Source organism: Sminthopsis crassicaudata, chromosome 2 (assembly GCF_048593235.1).
Source record: "Sminthopsis crassicaudata isolate SCR6 chromosome 2, ASM4859323v1, whole genome shotgun sequence".
NCBI lineage: Eukaryota > Metazoa > Chordata > Mammalia > Dasyuromorphia > Dasyuridae > Sminthopsis > Sminthopsis crassicaudata.
In genome coordinates, this window is record NC_133618.1 from 567,820,478 (window position 1) to 567,844,304 (window position 23,827).

A 23,827-nucleotide genomic window follows, 5' to 3' on the forward strand; every position below is an offset into this window, starting at 1 on the left:
CGCAGAATCTGAAGCCCTCTACCTAAGAGTGCTCTTGCTCTAACTATCTATTTGTCAATGACTGTAAAAGTCCTCTGGTCTAGGAATGTAATAATATTTCTTCTCTTAGATATATTAGTAATCCTGAAGCCCTTTGATTTAAGAGCATTCCTGTTCTAACAACCTGTCTGTTAATGATTTTTGGCCTTAGAATAGTCCTATAAACATTACTGACTGTCAGATAAATAATCTGTTGGTCAGGAATGATCAAGTTTTTGAGATAATAGTGAATAGGTTACCCCTTAAATCTACTTGAAAGCTATAAAATTAGAAAATAATTTACATGAAGCTCTGATCAATTTTGTATAAATCCATCTTTTGTCCCTTGATCCCTTGCTAAAATCCCTTATGGAATCTAGCTCACTGTTGTCAGTGTAATAAAACTCTTTACCCACTTAACTTGGAGATTGAGTCAGCAAATTCTTTCACCGTACCTGTGACATCGACCTGGGTTCCCCCAAATGTTGTTGGGCTGCCTTATCCCTCAACATATAGAAATTTATTTGCAAAGTATTCTATAAATGTAAATTGTTAGGAATATAACCAAGGGTTGTAGGTCAAGACTAATATCTTTTTGTTGACTTGCTCTTCATGCTTGAGGCTTTCAGGTTGTTTTATTCCTTCTGAGAACTTTGGTAATTTCAGTCTTTGTTTTCTTAGAATCCCCTATTTCTCATTTTCTGACTCCTTCTTTGATGACAGGTCCCCACAAGCTAGATCCAAAAGCTAACTCATCCTTCTCCCATTTGGGGAATTCACTTTTGATTGGCCTCAGTCTCTGCCCAAGGAACTTCTAGGAGGAAAGAAATGAGTCTGGTCAGATGCCAATCTCTTTTACTTCAGGTGTAGTTTGCATCCTTTGGTATCCTTCTAGCTGTTTCTGTTATTAGGCTTCTGGCTGAAAACTATTGAAGGTGCTGTTGCTTCAGGTAAATCACGCTTCCTTCTTTCCTATACTACCTGCCTCAACAAGATTGCTGAAGAAGTAAATGCACTAAGTTGAATTTTGCTCCTTGTTGCTATAGGACAAAGTTTCTTAAATGGTGGTTCCTGACTCCATGTGGGGTCATGTAACAATGTGGAGGATTGCAAAATGATAATTTATTATCAGTAAATGTTTAATTTTATAGACCTATATACCTGGGGTCACTTAAAAATTTCTCACATGAAAAGGGGTCAAGAATGGGAAAAGTTTAAGAAGCCCTGCTATCGAATGAGGGTAGGGTCAGTATTTGCTAACAGAAACTGCAGTAGTAGTGTTAGTGGATCCCAGAGCACAAATCTGTGGTTTAGGTTGTGCTGCCCTTCTAGAAAATAGGGGCTTAGGGGAAATGAGTTCTGTGGGAGCATATTGGGGATAAGGGATTGCTGTTCTCTGTTGTTAATTGATCAGTTTGTCATCTTGGTCAGTTTCTTGACATCTTGGTCTTATGGAGACAGCAGCATTTGCTTTCTTTCCTGTATAATTCTTACTTTTAGGAGTTTTGTGAGTTTGAGAGAATTGGAAAAGATATCTAAGTCTCCATCTTATTGTTCCTTATCACCTCCAACATGATATATATTGTATTAGTCTCCTAAATAGTCTTCTCTATTCTATTTTCCTTGTTCTCAGCTTTCTCCAGTCCATTTTCCCCCTAAGTATCCAATTGCATTCCCACAGCATGGATTTCCTCATGTTATGCCCCTTGCCAAAAACTTCAATTTGTTCCTAGGATAAAATGCTAACTTCTTTGTTTGGTTGTTTGGCATTTATAGCCCTTTGCAACCTGGTTCCAACATATATTTTTATACAGATTTCACATTACTGTGTTCTAGCCAAACTGACCTACTTGCATGGCAATCTGTTTTCTGACTCTGTGATTTTGTACAGCTGTATCCCATGCCTGGAATATTCTCTTTTCACCTCTCATTATTTAGCTTTACCCATGTTTTTTCTCTCAGTGGATGGCTAGCTCCTTGAAGGCAAAGACTGCTTCATTTTTGTCTTTATATTAGGTCCTAACACAGTGCCTAGCATACAGAAGGAATGTTATAAATGCTTATTAACTTGAATAAAAATGTAATAAAATGTAAGAGCTAAAAAAGACCTCAGAACCCATAGTTTGACCTCTTAATTTAACAACTGGGGAAAAGACACTGCTTAATAAATTCTTGTTGAGATGATTTGAATTGATTTGTTGTACAGTTATGCCTGATTCTATGTGATCCTATTGAGGATTTCTTGGCAAAAAAACATAGGAGGTTTTCCATTTCCTTCTCCGGCTCACTTTACAGATGAGAAACTGAAGCAGATAGGGTTAAGTAGCTTTCCCAAGGTCAAACAGCTAGTAAGTTGTCTGAGGTCCTCTTGACTCCAGGTTCACACTCTATCTAATGTGTTACCTACCTGACTGCCCATTTTTCTGATCCAGATTCAGAAAGGGAGACAATCACAATGAGATTATAATTCACCTGAAATCTAGTCCAGAATTGTTTTAAAATTATTATTATAGGAGGTGGTAATAACCTCAAATAATTTGAACTTGAACATGATGCAATTTGCTATAGCGTTTAGCTATTATTCCATTCAAATAGAGCAGTTTAGTTTAGGGGGAAAAGTATTTTTATGTAAATGAAAAGAATTATATCAATTATCAATGAATTTGGGATATTAATACTGTCACAGATGAATATTTCAATGTCTAAAAGGAATAAAAAAGAATATTTTAATAGAACTTATTAAAAGATATTTAAAGAAACATAGCTTTCAGATGGAATTTGATGGAAAATGAACCAAAGACTAAATATAAAGACAAATAATCTTGTGAATAGTATAGAATAATGCCCTGCTTGTATGTGAATAATCTGGTAGTCTAAAGAGGGAAAAGGAAAAAAAAGGATTAAAAAAATAAATAAAACAATAGAAATCAAAGAAACATAGAAGCACAAAGTTGCGTGATAGGACCATGTATAAGACTTTAAAGGTGCAAGTGTTATGGTTTTTCACTCATTTGTATTTTTTTATGATTAAATGATTTATGATTATTGGTTGTAATGAATGTTATTATTTATTCATTTTAGTGAATGACAACATAATGTTATTAGTATTTCTTGCTTTATTGCTAAGTAAATTGCTATTTTAAGCTCTAAAATTGTCATAATTGTGAATGGATAGCTGTGTGAATTTCACACACTGTGTAGCTGCATTATATTATGACTAGCTAGTTGTATAAATAAAAATGCATCAGTAGGAACTCAAGGACTAGAATAATAAATAGATGAGTATATTTCTTTTCAATAGGATTAGTCCCAGGACCCTGAGAGAATTTTAGTGTAGTTATTTGGCGTGGTCTTTCTCTGGGAACTTAAACCTAAAGCAGATTAGAATGAATGAACCAACCAAGAGAGTACCTACACACCCAGGTGAGATATGTTGGGCTCCCTAGATAATGTGAATAGCTACACATACTGCTGTTCCAGGGGAGCACAAAGAAGACATTTGTGGTAATAGCACAATTGTCCATGTAATTCTTTATTCATTGAGCTCTTAAATAGCTACAGATCAAAATTATCCTTTACCCACTGAACTTTTTCTGCCATCTCTTCCTTCTCTATCATTTCCTCACCAGGTACAACCTCTTTAAAAATTCTTTATCTTTCCCTATTCTTCTTTCCCTTCCTGACTACTTTTTCTAATTATGTTTTACAAGGCTGCTGACTTTTGCAAAGAGACAGTGGTGGTAAGCAGTGATTACCAGATAGGAAAAAGTGTGTGTGTGTGTGTGTGTGTGTGTGTGTGTGTGTGTGTGTGTGTGTGTGTGAGAGAGAGAGAGAGAGAGAGAGAGAGAGAGAGAGAGAGAGAGAGAGAGAGAGAGAGAGAGAGAGAGAGAGTTACTTCAATATTTCATGGAAAGTCAGCACCTTCACCAAAGGCAATCACAGATTGCCAGTGTCTGATTTAATTTAGCTTCTTATTTTCTGCTTCCCAGTTTCTGGTCATCTTTGATTCATCCCTTGCCACTTGTTATATTCTGTCAGATCTAATTTAAAGTCAATCTTAAAAGTTTCATAAGCCTTTGAAAATGAGTTGTAGAATTGCTTTTTGTCTAGAAGTGCATTTTCCAAATTAATATGGATTTCTTAATGCAAGAGATTAATATGAAAGTGTTTCCCCATTAGGATAGGTACATTGGAGGATACTTTGTCTTGAGAAAATGTTAGGCTATGAATTCAGTCTACCCTAGAGACTCTGAATAACCTTTAGAGAGTTTGTTTTTTACCTGGATTCTCTGAAATTCTCTTGCTTAAAAAGTTAGCACCCCATTTCACTTTGTTTCTGAAGACAGTCTATTCCATGAGAAAGCATTTAACTTCCTGCTATCTTTTCTTTCATTATTTGAGCCAACCATATTGCCAGTTTCTCATTTATCTTCTTGATCCTTTCATCTATCATGTGGTTAATACTATTCTTCATTTTAAAATCCTCTCTCATCAGTTTCTCTCAATCCTATCTTAATTTAATCCAACCATAAATATCTGTTTTAGACTCCAGCTTCCCTAAAAAGGATAGTGCCTGTATTCACTTGTTATTTCAGCCTTGCAATACTAAACAGGATTATCAGAAGGATATTTGGCACCATGCTATAATCCTCCCTCTATGGTTTTGAACTGGAAATTGATCCTGAGATCACTTGATATGGAAATGGAGGCTCAGAATGTTCTTTGCTGACTTGGAAATGAAGATATATATGAGAGGGTCAAAGAACTCATTGACTTCTAAAATAACAAGGAATGATTTGAGAAACCTGGAATGAATCTATGGACATATGCTTATCCTGACTCCTGCTGATTCTAAGATCTTCAGAATCACAACACTTTCTCCATTCAACTTTCCCTGGTCTTTCCTTCCTGCCCCCAATTAGAAATGATCCTTTATTTGAATTTGTCAGACCACTTTTTTTGACCATTAACTTGTATTATTATTTGTGTCTATATCTTCTCTATCTTACCATGTTTTTGTTGCTTGTAGGACCTTAGGAAAGTCATTTAACACCACTGGGTCTCAGTTTCCATATTGATAAAAGTGAAGTGAGATGTTCTTTAAAGTTCTTTCCAACTCTCAATCTATGGTCATATGATCCATGAGTTTATCATTACCACAAAATGGTTGTAAACTCTTTTAGGTATGACTTCATCTCTATCTTTGCACCCTCAGTGACCAGTGTAATGAATTGCACATGGCACTTAATATTTGTTGGCCAAATCAAATTTAACTTATTCAGTTGAACTGTGTTTATTTTGATCCTATTCCTAATCAATCTCAATGCTATTTAGCAATCTTTAACTCAGGTAGCAGTAATAAGAACACAGAGAGAGCAATGACCACTGATGAGGGCATCCTTTTAACTTAGTAGATAAGAGTATTAGACTTGGAGTTGGAAGAAGTTCTGAATTCATAGCCTCTCTCAGACATTAGCTATGTGACCCTGGTAATTCATCTAATTCTCTACATCTTAAGTTTCCTTCTTTGTGAAATGGGGATAATAATAGTCTCTACTTCACAGAGAGGTTGTGGGGAATCAAATTAGTTTAGATATGTAAAATTCTTTGTAAACATTAAAACATGATATAAATATTATTTATTATAATGTGGCCATTTTTGAGAAGGAATTCTTTGAGATGAAGGTATATAGCATAAATGGCTAAACCAATTATGACTCAGGGGTATATGCTTTCTCTTTTTAGAGGCAGAGACATCAATTATAAAACTGAAACTAAGGTACACATAGGGCAAAGATCATTGAATGCAGAGATGGGAAAATGGGTTCTAATCTTAATTCTACCATTAATTGGCTAATGAGCATATGCTCTTGGCCCTGGGTTGGCCTAATTTTGCTCACTGATCCCTTTTACAATTCTCTCCATAATTCCATGTATAACATTACAATCTCTTTATTTTAAAAGCTTGATTAGTGTTAATCTTCTGCCCTTGCGCTTTTCCTGATCAAACTGATCTCCATATCATTTAGTCTAATGCCATTTCCCACACCTACCAAATTTGGTCTGTTTTCTTTTTTTCTTAGAGAAGAAGGGCTAAGCTATTGGAGATACAGGCTGCTGAGAAGATCCTTAAAATAAAGGGAGCTATGTATAGCATGCTGAGCCCACACAGCTGGAAGACTGCTCTTTATTAAACAATCTCCTATTTTTAAGCAGGCTATATTCAACCCTGAATACTACACAAAGTGTATGGATTCTGAATGGCATCTTCTCATTTGTCTCTTTCCATTTGGTTTAGCAATTTTCAGCTTCCAGTAGCGCCACTCTGAAGACTGATGGAGGTAAGCAGTTGCCCCCACTCTCCTGTGTTGCTTGAAGCCTAGCTGCATTGGCTGGAGATAAATATCTTAGTGAGAAGCTGATGTAATTAGCCATTTAAAGCATTGCTTAAGTGTATCAACAGAATCAATGCATTGTGGGGGAACAACACTGGATATGGAGTTAGAAAACCTAATATGTAAGGCTTGATTCTGCCACATTTGTGTGATCCATTAAGAGGAGATATTCCTTTGGACATTTTCTTCAATTTGTTCATCTTGTGTTTGAGAAAACAAGGCTCTGAGTCTTGAAACAAGGATCATAATAGTGGGAAATAAATGGTCTAATCACTAAAGAAAAAAAAAAAAACAGTTTTTAGAAACCATGAAAAAAATTAAAATTCCATGGGCAAACAGTAGCTGACAACTTATAGTACTTTACAGGTACAAAGGACTTTAGCATACCTTTTATTCTATCTTCAAAAGAAAGGCAAAATTTTATTAGGCACTAAAATCATTTTATAGATGAATTAATGAATCAAAAAGTATTAGTGTTGTATATCAAGAATTATACTAAGTCTGGGAGGTACAAATACAATCTCTGCTATCAGGAAACTGTGAGGTAAAATATCCACCAAGTCCTAGGGTAGCCAGTAGCCAAATCCAGGCCTTTATAGGATCATAAATCATAAGATTTTGAGGTATAAATGAACTTAAAAGCCACTGAATAATTTCATATATGGGAAAACTGAAGAATGGAAAAAGGTTGAAAGATTTTCCCAAGTTTTTGAGGCAGGATTTGAAATGAAGTCCAATGTTCTCTTTCCACCATATTATGTGAAATTATCGTTTTAAAATTGAGTACTATAATATTAGATACCGAACCTGTGATTTCATTAGGAAATAGAAAAAAGGTCCACCAATGAAGAGACTTTTTTTTTGCCAATATACTTTCTTACAATTTAAAGGATAAGGAGAATTATGTGACTTGCCCAGGATCATATAATCAATATGTGGTTTAAGTAGGAATTGAGCCCAGATTTTCTTTTTTCCAAGGCAGATTTTTTTATCTACTCTATTTCAGTGCCTTTCAGCTATAATGTTAAACATTTTGATATAATGAAAAAGTATATAAAGTGCTTTGCAACCAGACAGGACTGTGCAATTATAAACAAATATTATTCCTCATAAAGGCTGTATAACATAAAATGTTTCCTCATCTGTAAAATGAACTGGAGAAGAAAACAGCAAACCACTCTAATATCTTTGCCAAGAAAATCCCAAATGGGATTACAAAGAGTCAGACATGATAAAAATGACTGATCAGCAACAACAACAATATCAAATATATTTAGCTAATCATATTTTCTTGTGAATGGTCATCTGGAATATTGATTTTCCACATGTTTATTCTCCTAGTGTGTAATACACTTCATTTCTTTCAGTTCACTCTACTCTCAAACCAATTCTTCCTCTTCCTCCCTCCCTCTCTCTCTCTCTCTCTCTCTCTCTCTCACACACACACACACACACACACACACACACACACACACACACACACACACACACTTTCTCTCTCTCTCTCTTTCTCATTCCTAGCAAGTATCATTAATATTTGGTAGCTTTATCAGTTTTCTTTCTTTTGTTGTTGTTGAGAATTCTGGATGACTCTCTTTTACTTTTTATGGTTAGACTTGTTACCTCTACTCATCCCTGCCCAAGGAGTCATTTTAATATTATTTATTACTTAACCATCCAGTTTGAGGCTTATTTAGGCCTCTTGGGTTCCCTTCCTTTTTCCTGCTTCTTGTGTTCTAGGTATTTAGCTTTTCATTTTCATGTTCACCATAAAAGAATGGGAATAAAAGGATCTGAAATTCCAAGCCAAAATTTATTAGATTATCAGATCTGGTGAAGGTTTTTCTAGAAGGAGGCTGGAAAAGATGGATTGGAGATTATGTATACATTTCAATGATTTGTATGACCTTGAAAATAAAGAAGTTAAAGATGAAATAAAGTCAGATCATTCTTTGATCTGATCATGATTAGCATGGCATGCTGAATGTAATTACCTCTGATTTCAGCCGTTCAATCTCAATCTCCCCATCTTCGATCTGTTGTCGCAGCTGTTTGGCAACTGTTTTCTCTGTTTCCACAATTTGAAGCAAATGGAGATACTTCTGCATTAAAGCTTCATGTTCTGTGGCCAAGTTCCTGTAACTGTGCAGAAACAGGAGCATTTCAAATATGTATCCACTCAAAAAACCTTCATAAAACAAACCTGCCTCCATTTTCCATAATCCTCTCTTTTTCCTTACCAGAACAACCAATAAATCAGCAGCCAGGACTTTTTGAACACTTTCTTTTATGTCCAGCATTATTTTATGCACAGTGGAAGACACAAATTGAAGAGATTTGAGTAACAGTTCCATACCCACTCCCACACAAAATTAAGAGATGAAGACAGCATATAATTAAAAGCAAATTTTGTGGTATAAACTACAAATTTAGGAGATCTGAGAGGTATGAAATGAGAACTGTAGTAGTCAAGGAAGGCTTCACAGAAGAAGTAAGACTTTGGCTGCACCATGATAGATGGGTAGAAATTGTTCAAGTGATTAAGAGACAGGATATTTTAGGCAAGGGAAAAAGTATAAGAAACAATATGTAAGAGGAGATGTATGACATTGGTATGTTCAAAATACAATATAAAAGTATCCTAAATAAAGGATCCAAGTTGGGGAGAAGTTGTGAATAAACTTGGATAGGTAAAAAGGAGCTAGATTCTTGAGATTCTTGAATGTGTGACAGATGAAATTACACATAAAATTATTAGAAAAAGAGTAGAACTTTGAGATAATCTAGTTAAATATCTCATTTTAATTAAATACACATTTGTTAAGCTTGTCATGTGTATAAGGCACTATTATTTGATACTTGGGTATGAACATTTTTAAAGAATGGAACAATTTTTACCTGTAAGGAGATTACATTCTGCTAGAATTGGGTATGAGTGGAATAGATAATATATATGTATATATACAAATTACTAATAAAAGGTAATTGAAGGACGGATACAGCCTTAACAATTGTAGGACCAAGGGAAGAGAAGGTCTTTGATTTGAGCTTTAAAAGAAAAGAGAAATCTGAGAATTAGAGATGAGGAAGAAACATTCTAATCATGGAGGATGACTTGGGCAAATGCACCTAGGTGGGAGATAGAATGTTGAATTCAGAAAGTAGCTAGTAGATCATTTTGACTGGTACATATTATGTATGAAGGGAGGCAATGTGAAATAAGGCTGGAAAGATTTGTTACAGTTATATTGTAGAGGGTTTGTGATATGATTAAGAAGTTTATATTTCATTCTAAAGGAATCAGGATCTATTAAAGAGTTTTGATCAGATAGGGACAAGGTTAGGCCTTGTATCAAATATAGTGCCTTGCATACAATATGAGCTTAACAAATGTTTGTTTAATTGGTGAGGCATTCAAACTAAATTAATTCAAAGATCCATTCTTTTTCTAATAATTTTATGTCTAAATTCGTCAGGTATTCAAGACTTTCAACAATCTAGTTCCTTTTTGCCTGCCTAATCTATTCACAATTGCCTCCTAATATGGATCTTTCATTCAGGATAGTCTCATGACTAGATTTTGAACTAAATCACAGTCATACATACCCTTCTATACATCTTTGCTCATATTGTTTCCCCTTCCTAAAGGGGAAAAAAAAAGATCATTTTGGAGGATAGATGGTAGAGGAAAAAGACTAGAAGTAGAGGTGGAGGAGTCCTTAGAAGTCCTTTAGTTAAGCCCTTTCTTCTAACATACTATGAGACTGGGCTCAGTAAATTAAGAGACACATTCAAGGTCACATGGGCAATAAATAGCAAAGCAGGGATCTGAACCCAGATTCTGCACAAAATCCTGCTTCTTGTGAAATAAGGAGAGTATTGCAATAGATGCAGAGAAATGATAAGGACCTGAACTAAGGTGGTGGCTTTGAACTGGAAGGGACAGATTTGAGAGATATCATAGAGATAGAATTAACAAGATTTGGTAATTCTTTGGTTGGGGGAGCAGGTTAATGATGGAGAGAGAGGAGTCAAATGTTAATATCAAATTATGAACCTGAGCAACTGGGATGCTGGTGAGGGCCAACTCAGTAAAAGGAAATTTGGAGGAGGGCAATACAGGGGAAAAGATGATGAACTTCATTTGGACATGTTAAGTTTGAGATGCCAATGCACATCTAAGGTGGGATGTCCAGAAGACATCTGGCAACTAGAATTCATGAAATTGGTTGGGGCTAGATTGAAATTCTTCTCTTTGCATTTGAGGAAATTGAAGACTAAAAAAGTAAAATGACTTGTCTAAAAGGTCATACTGCTAGTTATTGGTAGATTCAGGACTAGAATACAGGTCTCTTGACTCCCAATCAAAGCACTCTTACATTATACTAAATAATGCTGGTTGAAATAAGCATTGAAGGTTTGTGAGCAGAGGAGTGACATGGTGAAAATAGCATTTAAGGAAGCTTAGTTTAACAGCCATTAGAGGATAGAGAAAGACTATAATAAAGGAGGATAGCTAGAAGGTTGCTAGAGTAATCTGATTTCAGTGTGAAGTGACAAGGTTTGGACTAGGATGATGATAATGAGAATGAGGTGAAAAACAAAGATTTTGAAGGGAGAATCTATAAATTTGATGACCATTTAGGTCACAGATCACAGTATCATAGATTTCTATAATTCAAGAGGAATTCAACCTGTAACTGAATTCTTATTTTTTCAAATTCTTCTTTATTAATCATTTATTCTCATTCTTCTTTACAACATTGATGTTAAATTCACATAGAAACATGCCCTATAAACCATGTATAAAGTTCCATGAAGGCCATCAATTGACTTTTCTTTAAATGTGATATAATCTGTATCTTATTGTATTGTTATTTAATTTGTTAATTATTTCCCAATTACATTAATTTCTGATTTGGGCTTTCTCTAGGAGTATTGATACTTCTACTCTATCATATTCCTGAAAAATAATCATTTAGCTCAAATTTGAAAACCAACAAAGAGAGGGAATACTTTACTTTTACTGTTCCTCGAGGCATGTGTCTTTCCATTTGATTTCTGTATCTTGAATTTTTTATAATGTTACATTTCTAATATACTGCTGAATACAGACTGAACTCAGTAAATAAGTTGATGTCCTGTTGGAATCGCAAGCTAACCATACCCAGATCCCATTTTATAATAAATATAAAATATAAAATTCAATTCAACAACCATTTTTGGAGTACCTGCTATGGAACCTTCTACTTGGTAGGCATAAAAAGATGAATAAAACACTATTCTTGGCTTCAAAGAGTTTATAATTAGACCATTTCAAATAGAGATTATTATCCTTGGGTCTATCAACTTATATTTAAAATATTTTGATAATTGCAATTGGTTTCCTTTTTAATTCTATGTATTTTGTGTTATGCATTTAAAATATTGTTCTGAGAAGGGGTCTTCAAGGCTGACAAAGGGGCACACAAAAATAATGAAGAACTTCTGATTTAGATGAGTTAACCCATCTCTGGATAAATGCAAACTTGATTTTATCAGGATAATATATTGTAAATTAATGTGGCAGTATTTACTGAATTCAACCTGTCCTTATAGCACTGTGTTAGGTTAAGGGTGAAACTAGAAGAAATTTAATACACAGACCCTAACTACAAAGGACCTTATGCATTAGAGGGAAAAATAAGACATATCCTTTATTAAATAATTAGTAAACAAGATAGAATTGAATAAAGCATTACATTGTTCAGTATGAACAGCTAGATAATAAAACTCTTATTTACAGATTTGTGAGAATAAGGCAGTAAGTCCAAAATCTGTTAGAGAGATAGGCCTCAAGGATGGAATGTGGTTGACAGGGAAGGCTTCTTGGAGGAGGCATAATAAAATGAACCATAAAGAATGAGTAAAGCAAAGAGAACAGGAGAGTTTATTCTGTAAGGAAACAGCATGAGTAAAGGTTGAAGTAAGAGTGAGCATGACATTGATTAAAACAACAACAACAAAACTTGATCCAGAAAGAAAATCCAAAGTTTGATTTTTTTTAAAGTAGTTCAACAAATACTAGTACTCTTATTATAAAATACTATTTGATTAATAAGGAACTTTTAACTGTTTTACTGAAAATTAAGCTAACCAAGAGTCCTTTCCCTCAATCCTTCCTCAGTTTTCTATCAAAGTTCCTTTTCTTTATTTGCAAGAGAAATGCTACTGAATGTAAGACAAACTTTTCTTTCAAGATTAACCCATCATTTCATTCCAGCTCCCATCCATGCAGATTTATGATGACTATGCCAAATATTGGTGGTTGATCAGGGAAGTTCTGTGATTAACATGATGAAATAGATTATCAGGTAATGAGTTTCCTGAAGGATTCTGATGGCATCTTCCTATGAAATGTGTGGACATATCACTTGGCTTCCCATGAAGTTCCTCATGTTTTGATAGTGAATTATTGGATAAATTGTTCTAAGAGGAGCTTCTTCTTTGATGGGGCCTATAAAAAGAAGTCAACAGACTTGCTGTATCTTTTGCTTTTTTGTCTATTTGAACTCCCTCTCCCTCTCCCCTTTTTCCTTTTTTTCCTCTTTTCTCTGGAGATATCCTGAACAAGTAACAGACCTAAGTAGAAGTAGAATTGACTCTTGGGGTCAGGGTTAGTGTACTTCTTTAGGATTTACAAAGGTCTGTCTTGGGGCAGAAGCAGATGGGAGTTTGTGTGTGTGTGTGTGTGTGTGTGTGTGTGTGTGTGTGTGTGTGTGTGTGTGTGTGTGTTGTGTGTGTGTGTTGTGTGTGTGTTTTATATATATATATGTATATATATATATTATATATGTATACATACATATTATATAATATATATTACTCTTGCCCACTTTAGCCCAAGAAGAGAGTTCTTGAACTTAAAATTTTCTGAGAGACTCTGAGAGATATTCCTGAACCCCAACCTTCTGGATAGAGAAAGGAATATTTTTTTTAGAAATGTTAATCCAGAATCTAACCTTCTAACAAAAGAAAGAGGAATTCCTAGGTAGGTATAACCTTGAGAATTCCTTGATAACAACTCTAATAGAGTTCAAGAGTTCTAGGACACAGACTTCGGGAAAGCAAATGGGAATTCTTGGACAGCTGAAAAAAGGTTATCATACATATGTCCTCTAGACCTGGAAGGAATGGGAAGGGACTAAAGCCTTTACATTGAGGAATAAAATATCTCAACTTTGCATTTCATTATTTCTATGAGTTAGATGCTATAGATCTGATAGAGAAGGGATTTATTTATTTTGTAGCAGTTCCCAAATAATTTTCTTTCCAGTTGGGAATAGGAGAGTCCAAATCTTTTAAGATAGACACAAAGCTGGATGCTTTTATTGTTTTCTAGAAATGTAAGTGGAATATCATTGGAATATTAAAGCAACCCCAGGTTCGTTTCCCCTCTCAGGAAATTTCCAATTACAGGGTGGTGCTATGAATCTGGGGTATTCTAGAAATCTGGAGAAAGGAGGAATTCTCCAGAGGTAGCCATTGGGCAATGGAAAGAATGTTAGATCTGGAGTTAGGAAGACCTAAAATTGAAATCCAGCTTGAGACATTTGCTAGTTGTGTGACACTAGGCAAATCACTTAACCTTTGGTTACCTCATTTGCAGTGTTGCTATTAAGATCAAATGAGATAATATTTGTAAGAATGCTTAGTATAGTGACTGACACACAGCAAGTGCTACTTTAATATTTATTCCCTTCCCCAGAAAAGGAGGAAAACTGTATTAATTGTTTTTTGGTGACTGTGAGTCCTTTTTGTGATTTTTACTTTTTCTGTGCTGAGAACTAAAGTTTATTATCTGTTCAATCAATATATATTATTACCTTAAGTATTTCACAGGAGCTAGGAATTATTTAGCCACAGCTGTGGATTAGCAATAGTCAAAGCTTTTTTTTTTTTTTTTTTTTGCCTTTCTCAATGGCAATTATAGGTGGGAATAATATGAGGAAAGAGTTGTTTTGGGAGGCTGTCACCAAATTTGGGCTCAGCTCATGTACACCCTAAACTTGAGACGCTGGGATATTTAGGTTATACAGCTTTACTTGTAAAGGAATAACAATATAGGGGAAAGCTCACCAGCCCACCTCCTCCATTAACTAATTTTTTGTAACTTTAGAAATGTGATCTAACTACTTTGGATGTCACTTTCCTCATCAGAGAACTGGATTAACTCATCTCTAAGGCCCTTTCCAGCTCTGAAGTTTTATTAACCTAATGGCACATATGCCAATTGTTTGAAAATTTTAAAATGACAGTATCTTTTCTAAAAGCATATATATTTTTTCTTAGTGAAAAAATTCTTCTTGAGTATGTATATGTGTGGATAAATTATTTCCTGCTGCAAATAGACATTAAGAGGCAAACAGCATCTGCTCAGAACAGGAAATAACAATTAGGAAATTCATTTCTTTTCTTCCTATTTATTCTTAATTTCCAATACTAATAGTTAATTGCTTTAAATAATGTTTTAAGCTTTGACCAAAGGTATAATATATGAGAAACTATAATCTGGGCTTGGCTTCCTGGTGTGAAATTTAAATGTAGTTTTATTTCAGTTATTAATGACCACTAATGGGCTATAATGAAGGCACAGCCTATTAGCTAAACAAATAAACAATTAACTTGAATTGTAACCTGAATTAAGTTGATCATTGTTTTTTTTTGCTGTTCAAACAGAAGTATATTTTACTACTAAAGAGCTGTCACCACGAAAGAAAAACAATCACCAAATTCTGTTTTTTTGGTCACAAAATCCTAGAGTGATAAAGGACCTTAGAGATCATTGAGGACAATCCCTGCCCAAAGGACAGATGCCTTCTACAACATATGGCATGGGAGATACTGGCACAGGACTTCCCAGCATGGTATGCCCTCATCAGAGAAGGTGCTGTGCTCCATGAGCAAAGCCCAAAGGAAATTAGCTCAAATTATGAAATATACAAAATTAGAGAATTTGCCCCAAATGTTCATATGGACTATTTGTGTCTGACCTGTGACAGATCATTCTGAATTCATATTGGTCTGATCAGCCACAGTCGGACACACTGTAACTGAAGAAGGGACCCTGAAACTCTAAAACTCCTTGAAGGAGAAATTCTCCTTGGACTCTACCTCAATGAGGGACCCCACCGGAGGGAAACAAGAAAAACAGTTTCATTCTGTTAACTAGATGGGGTTGGTTCAGTCCTGAGCAAAAGAATTCCAATTAAAGAAACTCATTCAATTCTATTCAAATTCACCTCAAGCTGAAACCTACTTGTAGCCAAAATTCCTATTATAAAAGAGCCAATCTAAAATCCTCTTTTTGCAGAGGTTCTAAACATGCCATGCTATGCCAAGGAGCCTCTGCCTACTGGATTAATATTCTTTCCAGTGCCACCCTTTCTTTACCCTCACCTATTTCCCTAACCAGACTTTATGTCTCTTTGTCAGGATTTCTAACCTTACTTCCCAATCCCTATAATAAACCTCTTTTATCAATCTAGGTTTTCGGGTTTGTAAATTCCTTTACAGAGAATCTCTAAGCTGCCAGAAGGGGGTTCCCCAAAACTTCCTACCCCTGCACCGAATCCCAAGGGGGTGCAAGGGAGCCAAACCTCTCCATATGGTTCCCTGAACCTCAGACCTGCACTAGCCCTTATCATTTAACTCCCTGACCATTAGAAACTTTAATCTCATTTTGGTTCCCTAAATCTAGACCTTATCATTTGGTTCCCATTTGGAACCCCAAAACTGAAACCTCATCATATTTTGGTTCCCTGAAAGGGAACCTTAAAAACTAGATTTCATCTCATCATATTTAGATTCTACCATAGTGATGTCATTTTGGTTGTCTTTGAAAAAGAAAAACAGGAACTAACAACATTTAGTGACACAGAAATCACCTAGCCTCTGCTTACATAGCCCCAACTATAGGAAACTGTAACTCTCCATATAATGTAAATTGCATCCGGTCAGGATGTGTCTTTATTTTTAGTGAGGAGCACACAGGAAAATGTAATAGAAAGAACTTTAGCTATGGAATCAGAAAACTAGGGTTCACATCAATTGATATTATCTTCTTATGTAACCTGTAGGCAAAACACTTAGCTTTCTTGGGACTCAGTTTCTACATCTGTAAAATGAGGTGTTGGATGAGATGGCCTTGGAAGTTCCTTCTAGCCTAGAACTAAGTTCTTAGGTGATGTGGAGCAGGAACTTTAATCACCCATCCAGTTCCCATTGTCACACCCAAAAGTAGTCTAACTCCAGAGATTATATTGATTAGCATATCTAAGATAGACTCAACCATCTTGAAATAACTGCTCATTCATTGTGTAGCTGGTTTGTAAATGGAGGGAAAGCTGGTCCTTGACTAGGAACCATCCTAACTCCTCACTTTCTCCTCTCTGCACCTTAGAACCTGCCCTTAATCCCTGCCTCTCTTCCCTCTTAAACCTTTAAAAGCCATTTCACTCAAAACATGGTGCTTAATCATTTTTTGATTTAGCCTTCCATGTCAATAAAGGGAAACTTTTGTGATTGTGACAAATGACTGTGTGAATTCCAAACTACTCTCCTATCACCTGGTTTTCACCTGGTATTTCTTCATGATATTTCTTCACTAGGTACTTAAAAAAATACTTGTTGATTGATTGCATTTTCAGCGCCAATTTTAAGAAGCCATTCCTTATATGTGTGTGTGTGTGTGTGTGTGTGTGTGTGTGTGTGTGTATAATATATTTTTCTTTATGATTTCCACATATTGGCTCTGCTTCTTTCTTTTCTTTTAGGCTACACAGAACAAATGTAATTGTTCTTTCATATCAAATGCTGGAAAGACACAAAATCTCCAAACATTTTCTTCTCAAAGCTAAATATGCCTAGTTTCTTTAACTATTTCTTCTATAACAAGTTTTCAGGCACTTTTATTGCCCTAATCTTCTTTCTTTGGATGTGCTACTTGTTAATGCTCTTCTTAAAATGTGCTGCCCACACATGAATAACGTTGGGAATCTCATAGTTGACCTTAGAGTCATTTTCATGTAGACCTAGTCTTCCCAATAAGTACTGAAAATTTTTGTTGAAGAACTATCCATCCACTTTGATACAAGTTTTGTATTCTTTTCAGTGTCCAGGCAAACCCTGAGTGCTCTGTCTTTACTATTGTTTACTACTGTTTACTATTGTCATAGAAATAGACTTACACATGCTATCCCTACCATTTAATGATTGGTTAATTATTCTTGGCTGTCTCTCATACTTTTCTAGCCCAGTTGTAACTAAGCAAGATCCTCTATTTTTTCTCATCTTGTGGGCTCTTGAAAAAGTAAGTGTTTTCTGTGTGGGTGTATTGGGGTTACATCCTGAAATGAATAGAAGGGAGGAAATGTGAAATGAGGAGAGTGGGGTCTGAAGAAGTGGATTCAAGTCCAGATTCTACTAATGACTAGCTTGAGTAAAGTCCTTTACTTCTCTGGGATTCAGTTTCCTTGCCTGTAAAATGATGGAGCTGGATCAAATGAATTATTTCTGAGGCCCCTTCCAGCACCAATCATTTATTTTTCTATAACTTTGGCACTTAGAGATGCTATAGCCTTCCCTTGTTACCTACTGTGGTGCTTGAGAGACTACTTAGCTGCTGAAGGCTCAGCAAGACTGAAAATAGGTTGCTAATGAATTTTGCATTTCATTTTGCATCTAAGCCTACTGTTATTAGTTTGAAGGCATCAATCAGAACTTATTAATTCTATATACTTGTTTTATTTGGATAAGATATTATTTATCAATATAATTTTAATTATGATTTTGTTTTGTTTCTTTGGTCCCTGGGAATTCAAAGGGAAAGACATTTGAACTTTAAAACTGTATTTCCTTTTAGTAAAGAAGTAGGGATCTATAGTTATGGAATATGGAATATATAATCAGATGCAATTAATTGCCTTTATTTAATTTTTTTGTTTTGTTTTGTTTCAGGAGTAAGTTCTAAGTGAGCAATTTTATTGGGAAGTGACTATGTGGTAGAAAAAAAGGCATCAGTAAAACTTAAAAAGAAGGAATTCTAAAGCTGAATAATATGTAGAGAGCTATTCCTGGGCATGTATTCATAGCCATAAATTAAGGAGACCCAAGAGAGTCAGTTTGCAAATGTGTCGCTCATGGCTCCAGGACACATGAGCTACAGACAGTGGTTTTATGGCTTATGTATTGATTTGGGATTTGAGTTTCTCATTACACTTGGGAGCTGCTTTTACAGTACAAACAACTCCTACTTTCTGTCCTTTTACATGCCCATAATGATTGTCTTTGCTCCAGACTATCCTATGGGGTTTGTGTGTGGGGATCTTCCATTTCTCTTCCTTCTAGCACTTCTCCCACAGTCACAGAGGCTGGCCTTTGACCTCATGAATGTTACATTTGACCAGGAACTAGGAGGCCTGGATTCTAGCCCCATCTTAATTACTCAAGCAAAATAACTGGGCCTTTATTTCTTCCTGTATAAAAGGAGATGTCAAACTTTACCAAATTTTAATGTCTTTTTTAGGGTTTTGTATATAGTAGGTGTTTAACAAACTTATAATTGAATTCCAGCTCTAAATCCTGAAGTCCTATATTACTTATAAGGTTCTTTCTGGTTTTAACAAAGAATCAAAAAACTGAAAATCCCTCATTTTAGAGATGAAGAAACTAAGGACCAGGGTGGGGAGTGGGAGATGGGGGAAGACAATGCTCTATAACTCAAGACATCATATATTATTCATTTGTTTATTCAATAATCACACATAAAACTTCATCTCCTATCTTTACCTATAATGCTTTCCCTCCTCATCCTCCTATTGAAATACCTAATATTCTTTGAGATTCAGTTTAAGCACTAACTGATGAGGTCTAGATAAGGTATACTAAATGAAATTAGGTTTAATTGAGGTCTAGTGGTAGGTTTGGGGTACAGGGAGTCAAATAGAGCTCCCCTGCAATCCCTTTGGATTCGGCGCAAGGATACAAAGTTAAATAAGTTCTAGTGGTGGCGCAGAGTCCCTTGTAAAGGAATTTACAGGTCCGAAAACCTAGATTGATTAAAAAAAAAAAAAAAAAAGGTTTATTGTAGGGTTTGGAAATAAGGTTAAAGTCTGATTAGTAAAAGGAGTTAGATAAAGAACTACACGAGGAGGTCTGGTGGACAGAGAGTCTGTGATGCAAAGCATATTGCTTGCATGTTTCAACCCTCTGCAAAAAGATGCTTCCAGCTTGGCTCTTTCATTTGGTTACAGGGGCATATTGGTGGAGTCCCAGTTTGGTTGCTCATTGAATCCAGCAAGGGCCAGAACTAGCCAGGTCGGGGTTGGGAAACCTGAGCAGATCATTAGTTAGCTAAGATCTGGATATCTCCCTTTGGGATACAAAAGGATGCTTTTGACCAGGTCTTGTAAATCAAAGGTCAGCCATGGGGGTTGGGGATCATAAAGGAATCTTAAAGGGGTTACCACCATCACTAACTTTTGCATAGTCTCCTCAGCTATTAGCCATTCCCTTTCTCTTCTCTCCAGATCTCTTAAACCTGCTTTGAATATGTTTTGTATATAACTATATGTGGGAACTTCCCTATTTGAATGTAAAGTCCAAAAGGGTAGGGATTGTTTCTTTGTCTAGCTAGCATTTAAGTGTGTGTGTGGGAAATAATTTACTCTTCTAGTCTTTTGGTAAATGATTCTAACCCATTCCCATCTTCAGTGATCTTCAAGGAGGCATTATAAAAATATTGACAATTTTATCACTTAACAAACAGAATTCATTTTTATTCTTTTTTCAGGCAAAAAGGTCCAGAGACTGTCACAAACTCCATGGGACATTCAAACAATTTTCATGCAAATTCCCATTTGGCAGGTACTGACCAGAAAAGCAGAGCTGGACTTCTAGGGCATCTACCAGATATCTTATCATCAATCTTGCCTATCTTCCTCCTCATGAACAGTGATGTCTTGCCCCCCTTATCTAGAACTCCAGATATTTTGCTTCCTATCCTTCTTCCTCCTCACCAATTAATCAATTCAGTTTGTTTTTTTCCCTTGGAAAGAATTCCCTGCATGAAATTTGAGAGATGAGCCAAATATTACCCTTTAAATTTGGCTGGTGCAACTCCTCTAGACCATTTAGCAATACTCCAAGAATATGTCTGGTTGGTGCTAGGCTCTACTATCCCGCACAGAAATTATTCCCCCTCCTTACCCCCTTTTTTCTTCTTCTTAATAATCAAATCAATAAAACCATTAGAAGCAGCTATGCAGTGAAGTAGAAAGAGCATTGCACATGGCGTTAACATAGACTAGAAGTCAATTCTTCCTCAGGATTTTATTAGCTTTGTAATCTAGGGTAAATCACAACCTCCAAATGCCTAAATTTCTTCATCTGTAAAATGGGAAGAGTAATGGGATCTACCTTCTAGGGTTGTTGTAAAGATTAGATAACATAATAGTTGTAAAGAATTTCACAAATTTTAGAGTCTTATGTAAATACTAGTCATCTTTGCAGTCATAGTCATCATCTTCATCATTATCATCATCATCACCATAGAAAGGCCAGGACAATCTGCTAATCTATTTTGATCTGCTTAAAATTTCTTTGACTGCTTAAGCCAAAATTGCCTTCCTTGGTCATCATTCTCCCACCCCTTTCTATTCCCTTAGAATAATGTAAATTCTTCAGAGACAGTAATCATATTTGTGTCTCATTGTGCCCAGATCAGTGCCTGGCATAAACTGGGTGCTTAATAACTCTTTGGTGCCTGACTCATTTAAAATTTCCCCTAGAAAACTGGCAAGTGAAAAGAAGAATTCTGAATCTAAGAGAGAAAGCTTTACTACTTCTTTTCCCTTCTGACTATCCTCCCAGTTGATTCTAATTCCTAGTTCCTTGATCTTTTAAGGGAGCAATTTGGTAGAGAGCTCAGGAATTTAAATGTCTTGTTAGGTGGTTGGTATATTTGAGGTAGGGAAGGGTATTGAAGGGTTAATGACATTTGGCAGCAGGACAAAAGAACTCTAGTTTTCCTTACTATTTAATTTTTTAAAAAATGTACATTTTCCTTACTTTAAAGTAAGGTCTTTCAAGGCAAAGCATCAAAGAAAGCATTTATTTTTCAAGATTCTTTATGTTAGAGAATTAGTTATAACCAGAAAAGAAGAGCATGATTTCTTTATAATGGAATTATAATAAAATTTTGCTGATCTATGGTATCTTTAAGGACAATAGAGCAAAGAGATCATAAAATATTCTACTCCCCAAAGACTGAGAATTATTATTCTAAATATTAAATTTGAACTTTTTGTTCCATCCTCCTCAGTAGTAAGTCACCATTTATAGCATACTCATTAGATCATCAGTCTTGAGTGTCACACAATCCTTTGCTAAAATATATGAGGATTTATGAAAGAAGAGATTCTGTGGGAAGGCAATTAATCACAGACACAGAAAATTTTGTTCTACTCAGGAGTTATCTCACTTAGGGATCCCTCAGTATTGAACACTCATGTTCTCTAGCTAGGTCCTTTCTCTAGGCTCTAGTCTCTTCTCTCATTACCCCTCTTTGTGACTTTTTCCCCTAGAATTTTCTGTAAGCAACATAGGCCATTGAAAAGTGAGGTTCCTTATTTCTATTTTCTTCAATCCTTGCCATGATCTAAGCAAAAGTCACCAAAGTCTTATTCCCATAAGTTTTATATTTTTGAAAAAAATATTTTACTTTTAATTTATTTTAATCATTTTATTTTAATTTATAGAATAAAACAAGCATTTCCATAACATAGTATAATAAAGAGCTGATTACACATGAAATTACAGATTTATTATGTGCAACTTGCTATTTCTTTTAAATATATAATTGCTTTATAAGTTCTTTTTCCCATCTCCCCCAACCCTAGAAATGGCTACCATTAGACACAAATATGTACATAGATACATATATGTAAAATCATTCTATACATATTTCTGCTTATTAGTTCTGATCTGGATGCAGATGTCTTCCTTCATATGTCTTTTGTAGTTAATTTGGGTATTTATAATTGTCAAAATGACTTTGTTCTTATTCCACATTCTCTTAGTTTTGTTCATTTTACTGTTCATTATTTTGTGCAACTCTATCCATATTTTTTTAAAGATCACTGAGCTTATCATTTCTTGTAGCATAGTAGTGTTTCCTCTGAAATTTCTGGCGGGTTCTTCAACCTGATCGATTCACTAGAATTAATTCTAGAAGACCTGAGTCTCCATTCTTCCACTATTTAACTGGTTGCATTTATTACCTTGGACAAGTCACTTAGATTCTTTGAGTCTTTCTTAATCTATAAAATGGGGATAAAATCCTTATAATCAATCAATCAATAAAACAAACAATCAATTCATACTCATGAAATACTTATAATGTGCCAGGCACTTTGCCATAAGGATCAAATGAGAATTATGTTATAAAAGTCTCTGTAAGCCATAAAAAGGATTGTCTAAACTCTAAATGTTAGTTTTTACTTTTAAACAACCTATCTTTCACTAAATTCTCATTTGGAAGGTATCTTAGAAATTATCTAATCTAATTTGGCATTTTAAAATGGAAAAATTGAGGTCCAAAGGTGACTTATCAGTCCTTTTGGTCTTTTTCAGGGGTGGGGTTACAACTTATCTTCTCTGATTCCATAGGTATCATAAATACTATGTTTCAGAACTGAGATTTGAACCCAGATCTTCTTATTTCAAATCCAAAATTTCAAAAGCTTCATCACCTTAAGCCTGGATTATTGCAATAGTCCATTTGTTGGTCTTTTTTTTCTTAAATCTGTTCTCATTCCAGTCCATTCTCCATTCAGATGTCAAATAAGTCTTCCTACAGTACAGTTCTATGTAATGTCATTCCCCTACTTAATAATTCCAAGGGCTCTCTATCATTTCCAGGATCAAATATAAAACTCCTCTTTTGGGCATCCAAAATCTTTCACAAATTGGTTCTTTTCTATTTTACTTGTTTTTTCATGCCTCAGCCATTCAATGACACTAACTCTTTGCTGTTCCTCAAACAAGACTTGATCTTTATTTAGATTGAGTATTTCATTTTCTGTTCCCCTTCCTTGGAATACTTTATCCTTGTCTCTTTCTCTTCACTTCTCTGGCTTCCTTCAAATCCTAGCTAGAATTCCTCCTTCCACCAGTAGCCTTTCTTAATCTCTCTTAATTCTGGTGTATCTACACCATTGATTATTTCAATTTATATTGTATATATCTTGTTTATATATAATTGTTTTTATGTTATCTCTCCCTCTCCTCCCACCTTTCAAAATTAGACTGTGAGTTCTTTGAAAGCAGACATTGTTTTTGGCTTTTCTTTGTATCCTTAAGACTTAGCATAGGAA

The 23,827-nt window shown here is 35.2% G+C and overlaps 1 protein-coding gene across 1 annotated transcript in view; it reads right to left on the reverse strand.

The window, feature by feature from the left end:
* Positions 1-23,827, reverse strand: part of RASGRF1 (Ras protein specific guanine nucleotide releasing factor 1) — a 207,444-nt gene that overhangs the window by 122,419 nt on the left and 61,198 nt on the right. The window contains exon 3 of the mRNA XM_074295211.1: positions 8,408-8,555. Coding sequence (XP_074151312.1) covers positions 8,408-8,555 — 148 coding nt within the window. The remainder of the gene's footprint in view (positions 1-8,407; positions 8,556-23,827) is intronic.